This window comes from Cyprinodon tularosa, unplaced genomic scaffold, assembly GCF_016077235.1.
Source record: "Cyprinodon tularosa strain WSP-4 unplaced genomic scaffold, ASM1607723v1 ctg1204, whole genome shotgun sequence".
In the NCBI taxonomy this organism is placed as follows: Eukaryota; Metazoa; Chordata; class Actinopteri; order Cyprinodontiformes; family Cyprinodontidae; genus Cyprinodon; species Cyprinodon tularosa.
The window spans coordinates 25,001-41,306 of NW_024038009.1; the positions used below are offsets into that span (position 1 = coordinate 25,001).

At 41.6% G+C, this 16,306-nt stretch overlaps 2 protein-coding genes and 1 long non-coding RNA gene across 5 annotated transcripts in view; 2 read left to right on the forward strand and 1 right to left on the reverse strand.

The window, feature by feature from the left end:
• Positions 1–963, forward strand: part of LOC119776300 — a 1,091-nt gene extending 128 nt beyond the window's left edge. Inside the window, exons 1-2 of the long non-coding RNA XR_005279770.1 lie at positions 1–112; positions 159–963. The exon at positions 1–112 is cut by the window's left edge and continues 128 nt beyond it. This is a non-coding gene — a long non-coding RNA (uncharacterized LOC119776300). The remainder of the gene's footprint in view (positions 113–158) is intronic.
• A 3,410-nt stretch (positions 964–4,373) lies between these two features.
• Positions 4,374–8,879, reverse strand: si:dkeyp-72h1.1 (uncharacterized protein LOC799956 homolog). Its single transcript, XM_038274612.1, has 4 exons — positions 8,753–8,879; positions 6,797–6,949; positions 4,888–5,047; positions 4,374–4,813 (listed from the first exon to the last, which is right to left on the reverse strand). Exons 2-4 carry the CDS (start codon positions 6,869–6,871, stop codon positions 4,761–4,763), a joined length of 288 nt encoding a protein of 95 aa, XP_038130540.1. The 5' UTR covers positions 6,872–6,949; positions 8,753–8,879; the 3' UTR covers positions 4,374–4,760.
• A 1,709-nt stretch (positions 8,880–10,588) lies between these two features.
• The window catches only part of tnfaip2a (tumor necrosis factor, alpha-induced protein 2a), a 35,425-nt gene continuing 29,707 nt past the window's right edge, over positions 10,589–16,306 (forward strand). Inside the window, exons 1-2 of one of the 3 annotated variants that reach the window (XM_038274642.1) lie at positions 10,589–10,896; positions 15,716–15,817. In XM_038274642.1, coding sequence (XP_038130570.1) covers positions 10,863–10,896; positions 15,716–15,817 — 136 coding nt within the window. In that variant the 5' untranslated portion in view covers positions 10,589–10,862. Of the gene's footprint in view, positions 10,897–12,315; positions 12,625–15,715; positions 15,818–16,306 lie in introns of those variants that run through there. The other 2 variants (XM_038274629.1, XM_038274636.1) reach the window with 2 other exon arrangements.

Below are 16,306 nucleotides of genomic sequence, written 5' to 3' on the forward strand. Positions count from 1 at the left end.
TCTGACCATCATGGTCACAGAAACACCTTCCAGGAGGTCTGAGGTCCACCTCCTCTCAGCGGGGAGGTCCACCTCCTCTCAGCGGGGAGGTCCACCTCCTCTCAGCGGGGAGGTCCACCTCCTCTCAGCGGGGAGGTCCACCTCCTCTCAGCGGGGAGCAGGAGGTCTGAGGACCTCCAGGGCGCTGATGTCATCACTCCTTGCTTTCCTCATAGACGTTTTCTTCAGAGCCAAATGAGGCGTTTCTATCGGCAGCGACTGAACCTGAGCAGGAAGAACCTCCTTCAGCTTCTGATTGGCTCCACGTCTTCAGCAGCGTTCCCATGGAAACGCATAGAAAACTGGCTAAACATAAACACATCATTCTGACTTTTAGAGTCTATTTAAGGTCATTATCAGATGCAGTTATAAACCAAAACTTTACTTTATGACTTTAAAAATCTGTTCAGATCCAAATCATCACTTTATTCTCATAATTCAAGCTTTCAGTCATTTTACTGACTTCATAATTATCATCAACATGTGACTTTTGCTTTTCTCTGGAGTGACACATCTGGGCTTCCATAGTTTTCCTGACCTGCTGACGGTCAGTGTTAGGAAGGGGGGGTGGGTCATGGCAGACCTTTATTTTGAAGTTTCCTGTAGCGTGAGGCGGGCTGTCGATGTTAGATCACCAAATGTGCACTTTTTCACGTTGATTGTTCTGTTTCATCACCGCCTCACAGCACAACCCTGACTGGCCACTGCTGCGATGATGTAACAGCTGCTGCTACTCCTGATTGGTCCTCAGCAAACCAGCTCAATAGGCAATGAAAAACCAAACATGTGCTGTTTTTATTTCCGTGGTGCTGCAGACCAACATCTGGTTCTTCTTTTATATTTGTCACAGATCAAAGCTCTCGTTTGTTTCTCATCTTTTCTGCTTCGTTCTGTTATTTCAATAAACCGACTTCATGAACTGTTGCTGAAGCACGATGGTTTTTTTAAGCTCAAGAAGAAAGAGATGGTTCTGTGGTACTGGGAACACTGGTCAGGAACCATTTAAAACACAGTGATTTAGTTTAGTTTTAAACACCAGATTAGAGGGTTTGTGTTCCAGATGTTCCACATGTGCAGGAAGACTTTATAAAAAGATCAATAGAACCAAATCCCACAGAAACAAACCGGTCTGGACCTGGATGCCACCTGTTGTGGACAGGAGACAAAATAATAATCCAGGGATTATCGACTTAATGAAGGCATGTGGAGATTATTAATCCAGAGGATTATTGACTTAATGAAGGCATGTGGAGATTAATAATCCAGAGGATTATTGACTTAATGAAGGCATGTGGAGATTAATAATCCAGAGGATTATTGACTTAATGAAGGCATGTGGAGATTAATAATCCAGAGGATTATTGATTTAATGAAAGCATGTGGAGATTATTAATCCAGAGGATTATTGACTTAATGAAGGCATGTGGAGATTATTAATCCAGAGGATTATTGATTTAATGAAGGCATGTGGAGATTATTAATCCAGAGGATTATTGGTTTAATGAAGGCATGTGGAGATTAATAATCCAGAGGATTATTGATTTAATGAAGGCATGTGGAGATTAATAATCCAGAGGATTATTGACTTAATGAAGGCATGTGGAGATTAATAATCCAGAGGATTATTGACTTAATGAAGGCATGTGGAGATTAATAATCCAGAGGATTATTGACTTAATGAAGGCATGTGGAGATTAATAATCCAGAGGATTATTGACTTAATGAAAGCATGTGGAGATTATTAATCCAGAGGATTATTGACTTAATGAAGGCATGTGGAGATTAATAATCCAGAGGATTATTGACTTAATTAAGGCATGTGGAGATTAATAATCCAGAGGATTATTGACTTAATGAAGGCATGTGGAGATTAATAATCCAGAGGATTATTGACTTAATGAAGGCATGTGCAGATTAATAATCCAGAGGATTATTGACTTAATGAAGGCATGTGCAGATTAATAATCCAGAGGGTTATCGACTTAATTAAGGCATGTGGAGATTAATAATCCAGAGGATTATTGACTTAATGAAGGCATGTGCAGATTAATAATCCAGAGGGTTATCGACTTAATGAAGGCATGTGCAGATTAATAATCCAGAGGGTTATCGACTTAATGAAGGCATGTGGAGATTAATAATCCAGAGGATTATTGACTTAATGAAGGCATGTGGAGATTAATAATCCAGAGGATTATTGATTTAATGAAGGCATGTGGAGATTAATAATCCAGAGGATTATTGACTTAATGAAGGCATGTGGAGATTAATAATCCAGAGGATTATTGACTTAATGAAGGCATGTGGAGATTAATAATCCAGAGGATTATTGACTTAATGAAGGCGTGTGCAGATTAATAATCCAGAGGGTTATCGACTTAATGAAGGCGTGTGCAGATTAATAATCCAGAGGGTTATCGACTTAATGAAGGCATGTGCAGATTAATAATCCAGAGGGTTATCGACTTAATGAAGGCATGTGGAGATTAATAATCCAGGGGATTATTGACTTAATGAAGGCATGTGGAGATTAATAATCCAGAGGATTATTGACTTAATGAAGGCATGTGGAGATTAATAATCCAGAGGATTATTGACTTAATGAAGGCGTGTGCAGATTAATAATCCAGAGGGTTATCGATTTAATGAAGGCATGTGCAGATTAATAATCCAGAGGGTTATCGACTTAATGAAGGCATGTGGAGATTAATAATCCAGGGGATTATTGACTTAATGAAGGCATGTGGAGATTATTAATCCAGAGGATTATTGACTTCTAGAATTTCCTTCTTTCATCTGAGGAACATTGCAAAAATTAGAAATATCCTGTCCAGGGGTGATGCTGAGAAACTAGTCCATGCATTTGTTACTTCAAGGCTGGACTATTGTAATTCTTTACTATCAGGAAGTCCACAAACTGTAGTTAAAAGCCTTCAGCTGATCCAAAATGCTGCAGCCAGAGTTCTAATGAAAATTAAAAAGAGAGATCATATCTCTCCTATCCTGGCTTCTCTTCATTGGCTTCCTGTTAAATCCAGAATAGAATTTAAAATCCTCCTCCTCACATATAAAGCCTTAAATGGCCAAGCTCCATCTGATATCAGAGATCTGATTGTTCCTTATGTTCCTAACAGAGCACTTCGCTCTCAATCTGCAGGTTTACTAGTGGTTCCTAGAATTTCTAAAAGTAGAATGGGAGGCAGATCTTTTAGTTCTCAGGCTCCTCTCCTGTGGAACCAACTACCAGTTTTAGTCCATGAGGCAGACACCCTGTCTACTTTTAAGGCTAGGCTTAAAACTTTCATTTTTGATAAAGCTTATAGTTAGGGTGGCTCAGGTTATCCTGATCTATCTCTATAGTTCTGCTGCTATAGGCTTAGACTGCTGGAGGACATAGGGACCCCCATTTCATCATTCTGCTTCATTCTCTCTCTGTTCTCCTATTCTGCAGAATCTGTTAGTTCAATCTCTAACCTTCTGCTCTCTCTGCTTTTCCTCAGAGTAGCTTTGCCTCGTCTGTTCCTGTTTGGCTGTGACGTCATCCTGGAAAAAAACATCAGCTGTGCTGCTTCTATCAACACCCTTGTTAATAGATGTTGGAGATCGGCCTGTTTTCCAGTGTGGTCCTGTTTCTCTGACCGTGACTGAGTGGATGTGCTCTCTTCATCCTCTGGCATGGGAGCTGCCTTGGAGCTCGTCTGCCTGGCTGTGTGTTTCCTGGACGGGGCCGCCTTTTACAGCTGCTTTTTGTATCTCTGCTTCTGTCTCCTTGAACCCCAGTCGGCCTCGGCAGATGGCCGCTCACACTGAGCCTGGTTCTGCTGGAGGTTTCTTCCTGTTAAAAGGGAGTTTTTCCTCTCCACTGTCGCTACAAGCATGCTTAGTGTGGGGGATTGTATTTGAGTCAATGAGTCAATGCAATCAACTGGTTTTCCTTAGATAGAAAACTTTGTATCAATTTGACTGTATGATCTGGTTGAACTGTAAAGTGCCTTGAGATGACATGTGTTGTGAATTTGGCGCTATAGAAATAAACTGAATTGAAATTGAATTGAATTGAATTAATAATCCAGAGGATTATTGATTTAACGAAGGCATGTGGAGATTATTAATCCAGAGGATTATTGACTTAATGAAGGCATGTGGAGATTAATAATCCAGAGGATTATTGACTTAATGAAGGCATGTGGAGATTAATAATCCAGAGGATTATTGACTTAATGAAGGCATGTGGAGATTAATAATCCAGAGGATTATTGACTTAATGAAGGCATGTGGAGATTAATAATCCAGAGGATTATTGATTTAATGAAGGCATGTGGAGATTAATAATCCAGAGGATTATTGACTTAATGAAGGCATGTGGAGATTAATAATCCAGAGGATTATTGACTTAATGAAGGCATGTGGAGATTAATAATCCAGAGGAGCTGTGAAAGGAACCAAGGCATGGCTGGGAGTTCTGGTACCAAGATGAAGAATGAACAGACATTCAGGAAGGAGCTCATAAAAATAAAATAATCCGTTTAAACCAGGAGGACAGAAGGAGCAGCAGCTTCTGTCTGATCTGATCTTTAATCGAGGATTTTAACGATCAGATTAAGTTCTCCAGAAAATCCATAAAAGAATGAAAAAATGCGTGAAGGTTGAGTCCGTGGTTGTTGCTGTGAGGCTCAATCAGAGCTCAGCGCTGATCTCCGGTCAGGCTCCGCCTCTTCATGTTAGACCCCGCCCATCACCTGCTCCTGAGGCTCCTCCCCCTCCATAGGTCGGCCTGGAAAGAAAACAGCTGCTGGTTCCGCTGAGGTCAAACATGCAGAATGCGGTGGTGGAGGGCGATGACCTCACCTGCCCGCTGCTGATGGCGCTGTGTGACGTCACCGCGATCATCATCCGGGGGCCAGCGGAGCTCCCCGCTCTCCACATCACCTGAGTCTGTCGGCTCCACCACGATGGAAGGGAGCCGCCTGGAGAGTTTTGGAGCACGGTCCTTTGATTCTGGAAACACCTGGAGAGCAGAACCAGGAGAGGGCCAATCAGGACGCAGCTCCTGAGGGTCTCACCTGTTGGGTGGAGGAGGAGTTCACCTTCTTCCAGAGGAAACGCCCCTTTTTAGATCAAACGGTCCCTCAGATCTTTGGGAAGATTTCTAAAAAGTTCATCCAAAAAAAATTAATCCTAGAATCTGTCAAATGAATTAATTATAAACTAATAAACTCCTTTATTTATAGAAAGAACATGATGTCACTATGATTGTTCTTTTGTTTTATTGTTTATCTGCATCCTTATTTAAAATCACAGATTGAACTAACAGATTCTGCAGAGTGGGAGAATAGACATAGAATGAAGCAGAATGAGGAAAAAGGGGTCCCTATGTCCTCCAGCAGTCTAAGCCTATAGCAGCATAACTATAGAGATAGATCAGGATAACCTGAGCCACTCTAACTAGAAGCTTTATCAAAAAGGAAAGTTTTAAGCCTAGCCTTAAAAGTAGACAGGGTGTCTGCCTCACGGACTAAAACTGGTAGTTGGTTCCACAGGAGAGGAGCCTGAGAACTAAAAGATCTGCCTCCCATTCTACTTTTAGAAATTCTAGGAACCACTAGTAAACCTGCAGATTGAGAGCGAAGTGCTCTGTTAGGAACATCAGGAACAATCAGATCTCTGATATCAGATGGAGCTTGGCCATTTAAGGCTTTATATGTGAGAAGGAGGATTTTAAATTCTATTCTGGATTTAACAGGAAGCCAATGAAGAGAAGCCAGGATAGGAGAGATACGATCTCTCTTTTTCATTTTCATCAGAACTCTGGCTGCAGCATTTTGGATCAGCTGAAGGCTTTTAACTACAGTTTGTGGACTTCCTGATAGTAAAGAATTACAATAGTCCAGCCTTGAAGTAACAAATGCATGGACTAGTTTCTCAGCATCACCCCTGGACAGGAGATTTCTAATTTTTGCAATATTCCTCAGATGAAAGAAGGAAATTCTAGAAACCTCTTTGATCTGGGATTTAAATGACAGGTCCTGATCAAAAATAACACCAAGATTTTTTACTTTATTATCTGAAATCAGTTTAATCCCATCCAAATGAAGTGACTGACTAATCAGTTTCTTTTTCAGAGACTCTGGTCCAAAGACTATAACTTCTGTTTTGTCTGCATTCAGAAGCAGAAAGTTAAGAGTCATCCAGGTTTTTATGTCTTCAAACATGCCTGTAATCTATGTAATGGGTTAGCTTCATCTGGATTATAGACAGATATAGCTGGGTATCATCAGCATAACAGTGGAAATTAATCCCATGCTGCCTAATAACTCTACCGATTGGGAGCATGTATAAAGTAAAGAGAATTGGTCCTAGCACTGATCCCTGTGGTACTCCCATCATGATGAAGTGCTTCTAAAGGCTGGTTACAGAACATCGTCTCCAGTCTCCCCCCAACATTCGACCCGTTCCAGCTCGCCTACCAATGGAACCGCTCCACTGAGGACGCCGTCTCCTCCCCTGCTGTTCACCCTGATGACGTACGACTGCGTCCCCAGGTTCAAGGTTTAAAGCTCTGAACATCCAGATCAAAGCGTTTTATCCTCCATGTTTTTTCTCCCACTTTGTTTACATCTGATCACTGCTGAACTTTATGGATGGAAACGTTCTGAAAGCTGCACTAAAATAAATTTCATTTTGTATACACTCTGTCTACAAAACGGCAATAAAAGTTGTCTAAGTCTAAATCTTAGCAACCGTCATCAGGCCTCACCTGTAAAGATGCTGCCTCCACCTCAGGAGCTCCGCCCACTGTGGGGTCACAAGAGTTCATTACCCTGTTGGTCATTCCAGCCAATCAGAGTTTAGGAAGCAGAGAACAGGGTGATGAGAGAAAGCTGATGGTTGCCTAGAGACCCTGGATGTCCTACAGGGACAGATGGACACAAAGAGCAGCATAAGTATTCATTCAATTCTATTCAGTCTATTTCTATAGCTCCAATTCACATCATGTCATCTCAGGTCACTTTCCAGTTCACCAGATCTTCTATCTAAGGAAAACCAGCTGGTTGCATCGACTCATTGACTCCAATGCATTAGCAGGCTTTCAGCTGCAGCTCAGGTTGGATGGACAACATCTCTAAACATCAGTTTTTAGCTCTTGCAACAAATCCCCGGTTGGATTTAGGACTTTGGATAGGCCATTGTTGGACCCTCCTACTACCAGTCTCTAGCTGCATGCTTAGTGTGGTTGAAATCAATGGCCAGAACCTGATCTCCACACCTGAGCAGTGCAGCTTCTCCAGAGTCGCCATGAGAAGAAGATTCTTCAGGCCAAACAGGCAAACGCTCATGGCCTCCAGGGGGCGGTGAAATCCCGTCATACTCTGTGGGGTCCAGTGCTGTTTGATGGTAGGTCTGGATTCATTTAGAGTTTAGGCTCCTTTGAAAACATCTTAGACTTGGAATTAAGCTCAGCTTTATTAATCTCTTTGGATTAGTCCTTCATGGAGATTCTGGTTTCAGTAGCTTATATAGAGAACAAAGAGTTAAAGCAAGACGCCATTAAAGTGCCGACCCTCGTCCCACTACCTATCACCCCCCCCCCCCCCCCCCCCTGTGGAGTTGCACAGCTTGATGGCCTGAGGAGGAAAGGAGTTCAACAGTCTGTTGCTCCTGCATTTGGGGAGCAGCAATCTCCCGCTGATCAGGCTCCTCTGAGTGGAGAAGACAGGGTGGCTGGCATTGTCCATAATGTCCAGCAGCGTCTTTGTCTCTACCACTGTCCCCACAGGGTCCAGCTTCCAGCCAATCACAGAGCTGGCTGGCCTCCCCAGTTGGTCCAGTCTGGAGGTGTCCTTCATGGAGGTGCTGCTCCCCCAGCACCACGGCGTAGGAGAGGACACTGGAAACCACAGACTGCTAGAACATCTGCAGATGTTGAAGGACCTCAGTCTCCTCAGGACGTCCATCTGCTCTGTGTCTTCCTGTCCAGGTGGTTGGTGTGTGTTGACCAGTCCAGTTTACTATCCACCCCATGAAACCACTGCCTCCACCTCAGCCCCCCCAGTCGTACCGGCTCAGTCTTTGCTCCCTTCCTCCCAAAGTCTGAAGACATCTGAAGACATTTAGAGGCATCTGGCAGCATCTGGCAGCATCTGGCAGCTTCTGGCAGCTTCTGGCAGCTTCTGGCAGCATCTGGCAGCATCTGGCCACATCTGGCCACATCTGGCAGCATCTGGCCACATCTGGCAGCATCTGGCAGCATCTGGCCACATCTGGCAGCATCTGGAGGACTGATGGTTCTTTCAGTGCTTCCGGTCTGCAGAGGCTTCAGACCTGAAACATTTGCTTCTTCCCACGGTGAATAGGAGCTGCGGCAGATTAAGAATTTGAATATTTTCCTGGAGCAGAGCCCAGACCACAGGTGGCAGACATGTTTCCTCCAGCAGGGGGCGCTGGATGGATGCAGGAGGATGAAAGTAGCAGTTCCACCAGATTCAGACGGTAAGTTAAACCTGTGGAAACTCCTGGATTATTTAACGCCTGTAATTCGCTCCTTTTTCCATAAGAGCCCGGGCAGCTGGGCTGTCACCATAGCAACCACACTGACATCATCTCAGACTGGTGTTTCTGCACTAACATGAGTCCCGTCAAAGAACAAAGACCAAAGCTGCTAACTTTGGGATGTGTGAAGGTGAAGCAAACAGAGAGTGACCAGAGGACCTACCTTCTAGTCTGGGATCCAAACCTGGAGACGAGTCTGAGTCTTCAGAGTCCTTCAGACCGACGGCTGCTGCTCTCTGATCCAGCTCCGCTGTCACTGTGTGTGTCAGACTGTGTGTGTCAGACTGTGTGTGTTTTGCATGCCTACCTGGTTTGTCTCTGAGCAGGATTTGCATGAAGCGCTGAGGGAGTGTCTGTTTGTTGTTTGGATGATGATGAAGCCCAAATCGACCCACATCTTCAAATCTAACGCGTAGAAGAAGTCGTTGCCCTGCTGACAGTTGGTCCCGTTTTCCTTCAGAGAGTAAAAGCATTCTGATGGGCGTCTAATGTGGTCTTTATAACGCTTTAGCAGATTTTCATCTATCCTGAAGTCAGAAACTGACTTTTCAGCTTCAATCATTTTAATCAAGTCTAACTAGATCCACTCAGAGTTGAACACGTGTTTGAAAAGCTTTATCAGTGGAGCGCCGATACCACCTGTCACCATGACAACAGGCAACAGGAAGTGCCCATTTCATCCCACTGGAACTAGAGATTTTAATACAGATATGAAAAAATAAAAATAAATAAAAAATGAAGAATGTGATTAAAAGACAGAGAAACAGCTGCAAAGGAGAGGAAGATGGAGGAGAAGATTGTTGCTCCAGTTAATGCCTTTATGGCAAGCCGTTTTTACATTTATTCAAAGCACTCTCCTCTCTGTTGTTCCGTTTGTAGATCACCAAAATAAGATTCTTCCTGATCAAAATCACACTCCTAGACTGAACTGTAATAATTCATTTTCTAAATTACATTTTTGTAGCAGAAACTGAACTTTAGAAAGTAAAAAAACTAATTTATACCAGTAAGAATTACATTTTTTATATATCCAGAAATATTTACACATTTTAATTTGCCGTTCTGACATTTATTAGCTGGACTGAAAATCTATTAATGAAATCTGAAAAACATTTTTTCATAGTTAAAATAATACAATTGCTGACCAGTAATATTAGGAATATGGAGATCTGAAATATATTTCTAGACATCCAGAATGTTTATTCTAGAGGTGGAGAATGTCTTTTTTTTTAATGGTCATTAAGACAAAAAAAAATGTTTTTCAGGAATACATAAACAGTAAAAATCAAAACTGCGTGCCATATTTGTCCTTAGCGTGAAAATATTTCAAGTTTTTATTTCTTGAATGGTAGTAGATCAATTGTTCTATTTAGGTGGAATCTTCTGGCAGAAGATGAGGAATAAAAACCTTATTCTAATTTATAGAACCTGTTCATCATCTCATGGGTTCCTCCTCATGTTGATTCAGTCTCTTTTACTCAGTGAATACTAAGCGAGTTATGATGATAATGTTAATGCTCAGCAGGTTGTTATTGAGGTAATCCTAATCCTAATCCTAAAGTAATTATATATATATGAGTAACCTGAAATCATTTCAGTTGTGCTTCCTGTAATGTAAATATAACTAAATAAAAATAAAATCTCCTCTCCTGTCACTGAGTTGTAGAATCCTCTCTCTATAAATATTTAATTCTCTGTGAATTAAAGCCGATCATTCTATGATAATCGTCAAACAAAGATGCAATGTTTGATTATAAAACCTGATGGGTTAGGGATAGGGTCAGGGTCAGGGTCAGGGATAGGGTCAGGTTCAGGGTCAGGGTTAGGGTTAGGGATAGAGTGATCAGCTGTGAGGAGAGCGGAGACGCTGAGTTTGCTGCAGAAAATCTGCTGCTGACCAGGATAGCTCTGGGAGGATGTTACTATGGCAACAGAAACAGGAAGAGGAAACAGTTTCCCTGATTTCCTGTCATCATCTCTGTGTTCTGCTGCTGAAGGTGGATCCTCCTTCATACCTCGTTTTAGTCAGCTCTTTATGATCTACATCTATTCTAGGAGGAATAGATCTAGGTCTGGGGAGGGGGGTGGGGGGGTGGAGGAGTTGAAACGAAAGTGAAAGGTTCCTGAATGCAGCAGCTGCTGTAACCTGATATTCAGTCGCTCTCTGCTGCTGAGTGAAGCTCCTGGTGCTTCAGTCAGAGAAGATCTGCTTCGGTTTCTGAAGCCCTGAACCAGAACCAGAACCGGAACCAGAACCAGAACCAGAACCAAACATGTGGAGGAGATTTGTTCCCAGGAGCAACCACAGTAAGATGATGATGATGATGGTGATGATGATGATGATTTTGGTGATGATGATGATGGTGATGATGATGATGATGATGTGATGATGATGATGATGATGATGATGATGATGATGATGATGATGATGATGATGATTTTGGTGATGATGATGATGGTGATGATGATGATGATGATGATGATGTGATGATGATGATGATGATGTCATATAATCTAAGGGGTTAGTTTGCCCTTTCAAAATAATTCAGGTACTTTTCAAAATAAAATCATTTTTGATAACCTGTTTTTAGATTCCAGTTTTTCAACATAATTTTAACTAAACCTGATGCTGAAATCGAAGGAAGGATATTAGTAGTTTCAGAATAAAACGATCAATTATTCTAGAGATAATTCTATTCAGTATATTTCTATAGCTCCAATTCACATCATGTCATCTCAGGTCACTTTATAGATCCAGATCAACCAGATCATCCAGTCAGATTGATTCAAAGTTTTCTATCTAAGGAAAACCAGCTGATTGCATCGACTCATTGACTCTTCAGCAATCCCTCACACTAAGCATGCTTGTAGCGACAGTGGAGAGGAAAAACTCCCTTTGAACAGGAAGAAACCTCCAGCAGAACCAGGCTCAGTGTGAGCGGCCATCTGCTGAGGCCCACTGGGGTTCAAGGAGACAGAAGCAGACATACAAAAAGAAGCATAGATACAAAAGGCAACTGTCAACCAGCTCCACAGGCGGCCCCGTCCAGGAAACACACAGCCAGGCAGACGAGCTCCGAGCCAGCTCCCATGTCAGAGGATGAAGAGAGCACATCCAGTTAGTCACAGTCAGAGAAACAGGACTACACTGGAAAACAGGCCAAGCTCCAACATCTAGAAACAAAGGTGTTGATGGCAGCAGCACAGCTGATATTTCTCTCCAGGATGGAGTCACAGCCAAACAGGAACAGACCAGATGAAGCTACTATGAGAAAAAGCAGTGAGAGCAGAACGTTAGAGATTGAACTAACAGATTCTGCAGAGTGGGAGAATAGAGATAGAATGAAGCAGAATGATGAAAAAGGGGTCCCTATGTCCTCCAGCAGTCTAAGCCTATAGCAGCATAACTATAGAGATAGATCAGGATAACCTGAGCCACTCTAACTAGAAGTTAACCGAGGTTCCACTTTATGGACCCAAACCAGGCGTGAAGAACCGTTGTCTGCTGGTCTATCTAGATACAGGAGGAGGTCCGAGTCGTCAGAACTAGTCTCACATTTCAATGGTGTTTTAATTATTAGCAGAAAGATCTTCATTCAGGAACATCTGGGTCCAGGAAACCATGACATGATCCAGAGAGGATTTGGAAGCAGAGCAGAATGTTATGGAGGAGATTGGATCAGCAGACAGCTTAGCTGGCCACCAGAGGGCAGTAGTGGTGGCATCACAGCCTGTGAGCATCAGGCTGAAGGTCAGCTGTAAAGGAGCTGTGATCAGGCTGCTTCCAGAACCCAGCTGGAGACACCTGAGCTGCTTCTGTCCAATCAGATGGAGGCGGTCTGGACATCTTTCTGTAGTAGAGCAACATAGAGATCTGATGTGAAATAAACCACATTTAATCATTTAAACTTTTCCCCCAATTGGAGTTATTTTTATGGCAGCCCCTCTGCTCCTCTAACCCCGCCCTCGCCGCCGCCTCTAACCCCGCCCTCGCCGCCGCCCAGCAGACTGAGCCGGTCGGAGCCATGAAAGCAGGTAGGTCGGAGCTGCGGTCCAACTTTACTGGGTTTTCGGTTCGGGAGGCTGATGCTGATATAGATCAGGCTGTTCTAACTCCTCTTCCTCTTCAAAGCCGCTTTATCATCAGAACCAGAACCGGTTCCGGTTCCGGTTCAGGTTCTGTCAGTGGCGGACTAAACCGTATCAAAGATTCAGATCCTGAAAACGTCTTTAATGATTTATTGTGATGATTTCAGTGATGATCTGAACATGATCCATCCTACATAGATTGGTTCTGTCTGCAGCATCTTTGGGGCTGGATTCTAATCTGGACATTTCTAGAAGCTGCTATCTTTTATTTTTTCTTATGATTGTTAATATTTCAGAAGCTCTAAACATTAAACAGGTTAAACTTTGAATTTGTTTATAATGTTGATATTTCACATATTAATTGATTGATTAATTAATTACTTTCCGGCTCCTCAATGTTGAGAATCAGTGCAGAAAATAGAAAGTTAGATTTCCTCCATTTATTGTCTGCATGAAGACTTGATGATCAGAAGCAGCTTTGATCTGTTTAGATGAAGAATAAAAGTTTGATTATTTATTTACTTTGATGAAAATCATGGAAGCTGTGAGATTATTTCTGCTGTTCCTCATGATGGCCGCTGTAGATATCCTCCTCATAGATAATAGATCTAGATCCTCCTCATAGATAATAGATCTAGATCCTCCTCCATAGATAATAGATCTAGATCCTCCTCCATAGATAGTTAGATCTAGATCCTCCTCCATAGATAGTTAGATCTAGATCCTCCTCCATAGATAGTTAGATCTAGATCCTCCATAGATAATTAGATATAGATCCTCCTCCATAGATAATTAGATCTAGATAACCTCCTCATAGATAGTTAGATCTAGATCCTCCTCCATAGAGAGTTAGATATAGATCCTCCTCCATAGATAATTAGATCTAGATAACCTCCTCATAGATAGTTAGATCTAGATCCTCCTCCATAGAGAGTTAGATATAGATCCTCCTCCATAGATAATTAGATCTAGATAACCTCCTCATAGATAATAGATCTAGATCCTCCATAGATAATTAGATATAGATCCTCCTCCATAGATAATTAGATCTAGATAACCTCCTCATAGATAATTAGATATAGATCCTCCTCCATAGATAGTTAGATATAGATCCTCCTCCATAGATAGTTAGATCTAGATCCTCCTCCATAGATAGTTAGATCTAGATCCTCCATAGATAATTAGATATAGATCCTCCTCCATAGATAATTAGATCTAGATAACCTCCTCATAGATAGTTAGATCTAGATCCTCCTCCATAGAGAGTTAGATATAGATCCTCCTCCATAGATAATTAGATCTAGATAACCTCCTCATAGATAATAGATCTAGATCCTCCATAGATAATTAGATATAGATCCTCCTCCATAGATAATTAGATCTAGATAACCTCCTCATAGATAATTAGATATAGATCCTCCTCCATAGATAGTTAGATATAGATCCTCCTCCATAGATAGTTAGATCTAGATCCTCCTCCATAGATAATTAAATCTAGATCCTCCTCCATAGATAGTTAGATCTAGATCCTCCTCCATAGATAATTAGATCTAGATCCTCCTCCATAGATCAGATCTAGATCCTCCTCCATAGATAATTAGATCTAGATCCTCCTCCATAGATAATCCTCCTCAATAGATAATAGATCTATATCCTCCTCCATAGATAATTAGATCTAGATCCTCCTCCATAGATTAAAGATCTAGATCCTCCTCAATAGATAATTAGATCTAGATCCTCCTCCATAGATAATTAGATCTAGATAACATCCTCCATAGAAAATTAGATATAGATCCTCCTCCTCTCACCTATTTATAGACAGAGATGGGAAGTCTACTCAAGTAGATTTTTCTGATATTTTTACTTTACTTTACTACTTATTTTTATGGCGACTTTTTACTTCTACTCCTTACATTTTTACACAAATATCTGTACTTTCTACTCCTTACATTTTAAAAAATTGTCTCGTTACTTTAGTTTTGAATCATTTCAATGGAGTTACCGTTATTATTTTTCACGTCATCAATACCAAATTCAATCTAATTGGATGGGAATCTACGTTGCATTTGACGCACCACTACAAGATGAATCGACAGATTCGGCGGTATTCATTGGCGGCAAATCATTGCAGCTTGGTGGCGGTGGCGTTAGCATAGTAGCATGGACGACGAGATGATTGAAAATGAACACAACGGAGATCTAGTCCTATTGGCAGACATCCATTTAAAATGTAGGCAACGGCATGAAAAAAGTGGTTTCTACTTTTACTTTTATACTTTAAGTAAATTTACAAGCCTGTACTTTGTTACTTTTACTTGAGTAAAGAAGTTTAATCAGTACTTCCACTTTTACCAGAGTATTTTTTAACACAAGTATCTGTACTTTTACTCAAGTACGGAAAGTGAGTACTTTTGCCATCTGTGTTCATAGATAATTAGATGTAGATCCTCCTCCATAGATAATGAGATCTAGATCCTCCTCCATAGATAATTAGATCTAGATCCTCCTCCTCTCACCTATTCATAGATAATTAGATCTAGATCCTCCTCCTCTCACCTATTCATAGATAGTTAAATGTAGATCCTCCTCCTCTCACCTATTCATAGATAATTAAATGTAGATCCTCCTCATTCATACCTTTTCAGGTTAGCAGCCTTTTATCAGCATTTATTCATCAGGCTGTCTTAGAGCAGCCGCCAGTGTTGAACAGGAAGCTGCAGTATTAGCCACGCCCACTAAGTAACCAGCCAATGGCCTCTTTTCGTCAAAATCTGCAGAATGCCGACATCATTATTTATTAAGTCGTTTATAAGCTTAACACTAATGAATCATTTAAAGAACAGGGTCTTTTTTTTAACTTTGCAGGATTTTCACTAAATGACTCTAAACTAATGAATCCTGAACTTCTCATGGCCTCCATCTATTTGATCTATTTCTGTTTTATTGACACCGTATCAGGGGGCGGACCCCGCCGCACGGAGAAGCCTGGTCTCTGATGCCTTCAGACGGTAACTGGGCTTTGTTGATGTTTGTGCAGCAGAAGAAGGCGAGGAGTCTGGAGGAACCCGGAGGAGGATTCCCAAACTGAAGATCTTTGCAAAGATCTGGAACAACCGCAAAGCCAAGAACCAGGATGGAGGTGAGCAGCAGCTGCTGCTGCAGGTGGGGGCGTCTCCTCTGCCTCCATCTCTATTCATTCACTGGATACCTGCTCATTAGTACATGGTGCTGTGAAGCCACCGGCCGCCATATTGGTACTCCCTCGTTAGATGGTCAGGATGTAAACAATCTGCGCTGCAGCATCGAACAACCAGGATGTTCTCATTTTCAGAGACTTAAGACTTTTACAATAAGGATAAATTCATCGCTTTGACACAGACTGACTGTTTCATAGCATTAGTAGATTAATTTAACTTAGAATTAATAAATATTTCCATCTCATTGTAGAGTCATTAGAAAGTCAATGAAGTCTATAAATCAGGTAAAATAACCAAATGAAAACACTGCAGATTTGCACCATGTAAATATTAGATCATTTTTTTGCTCCATGTTTTTTCTCCCACTGTTTCCATTTGATCACTGCTGAACTTGAAGGAATTGAAATGTTCTGAGAGCTGCAATAAACAAA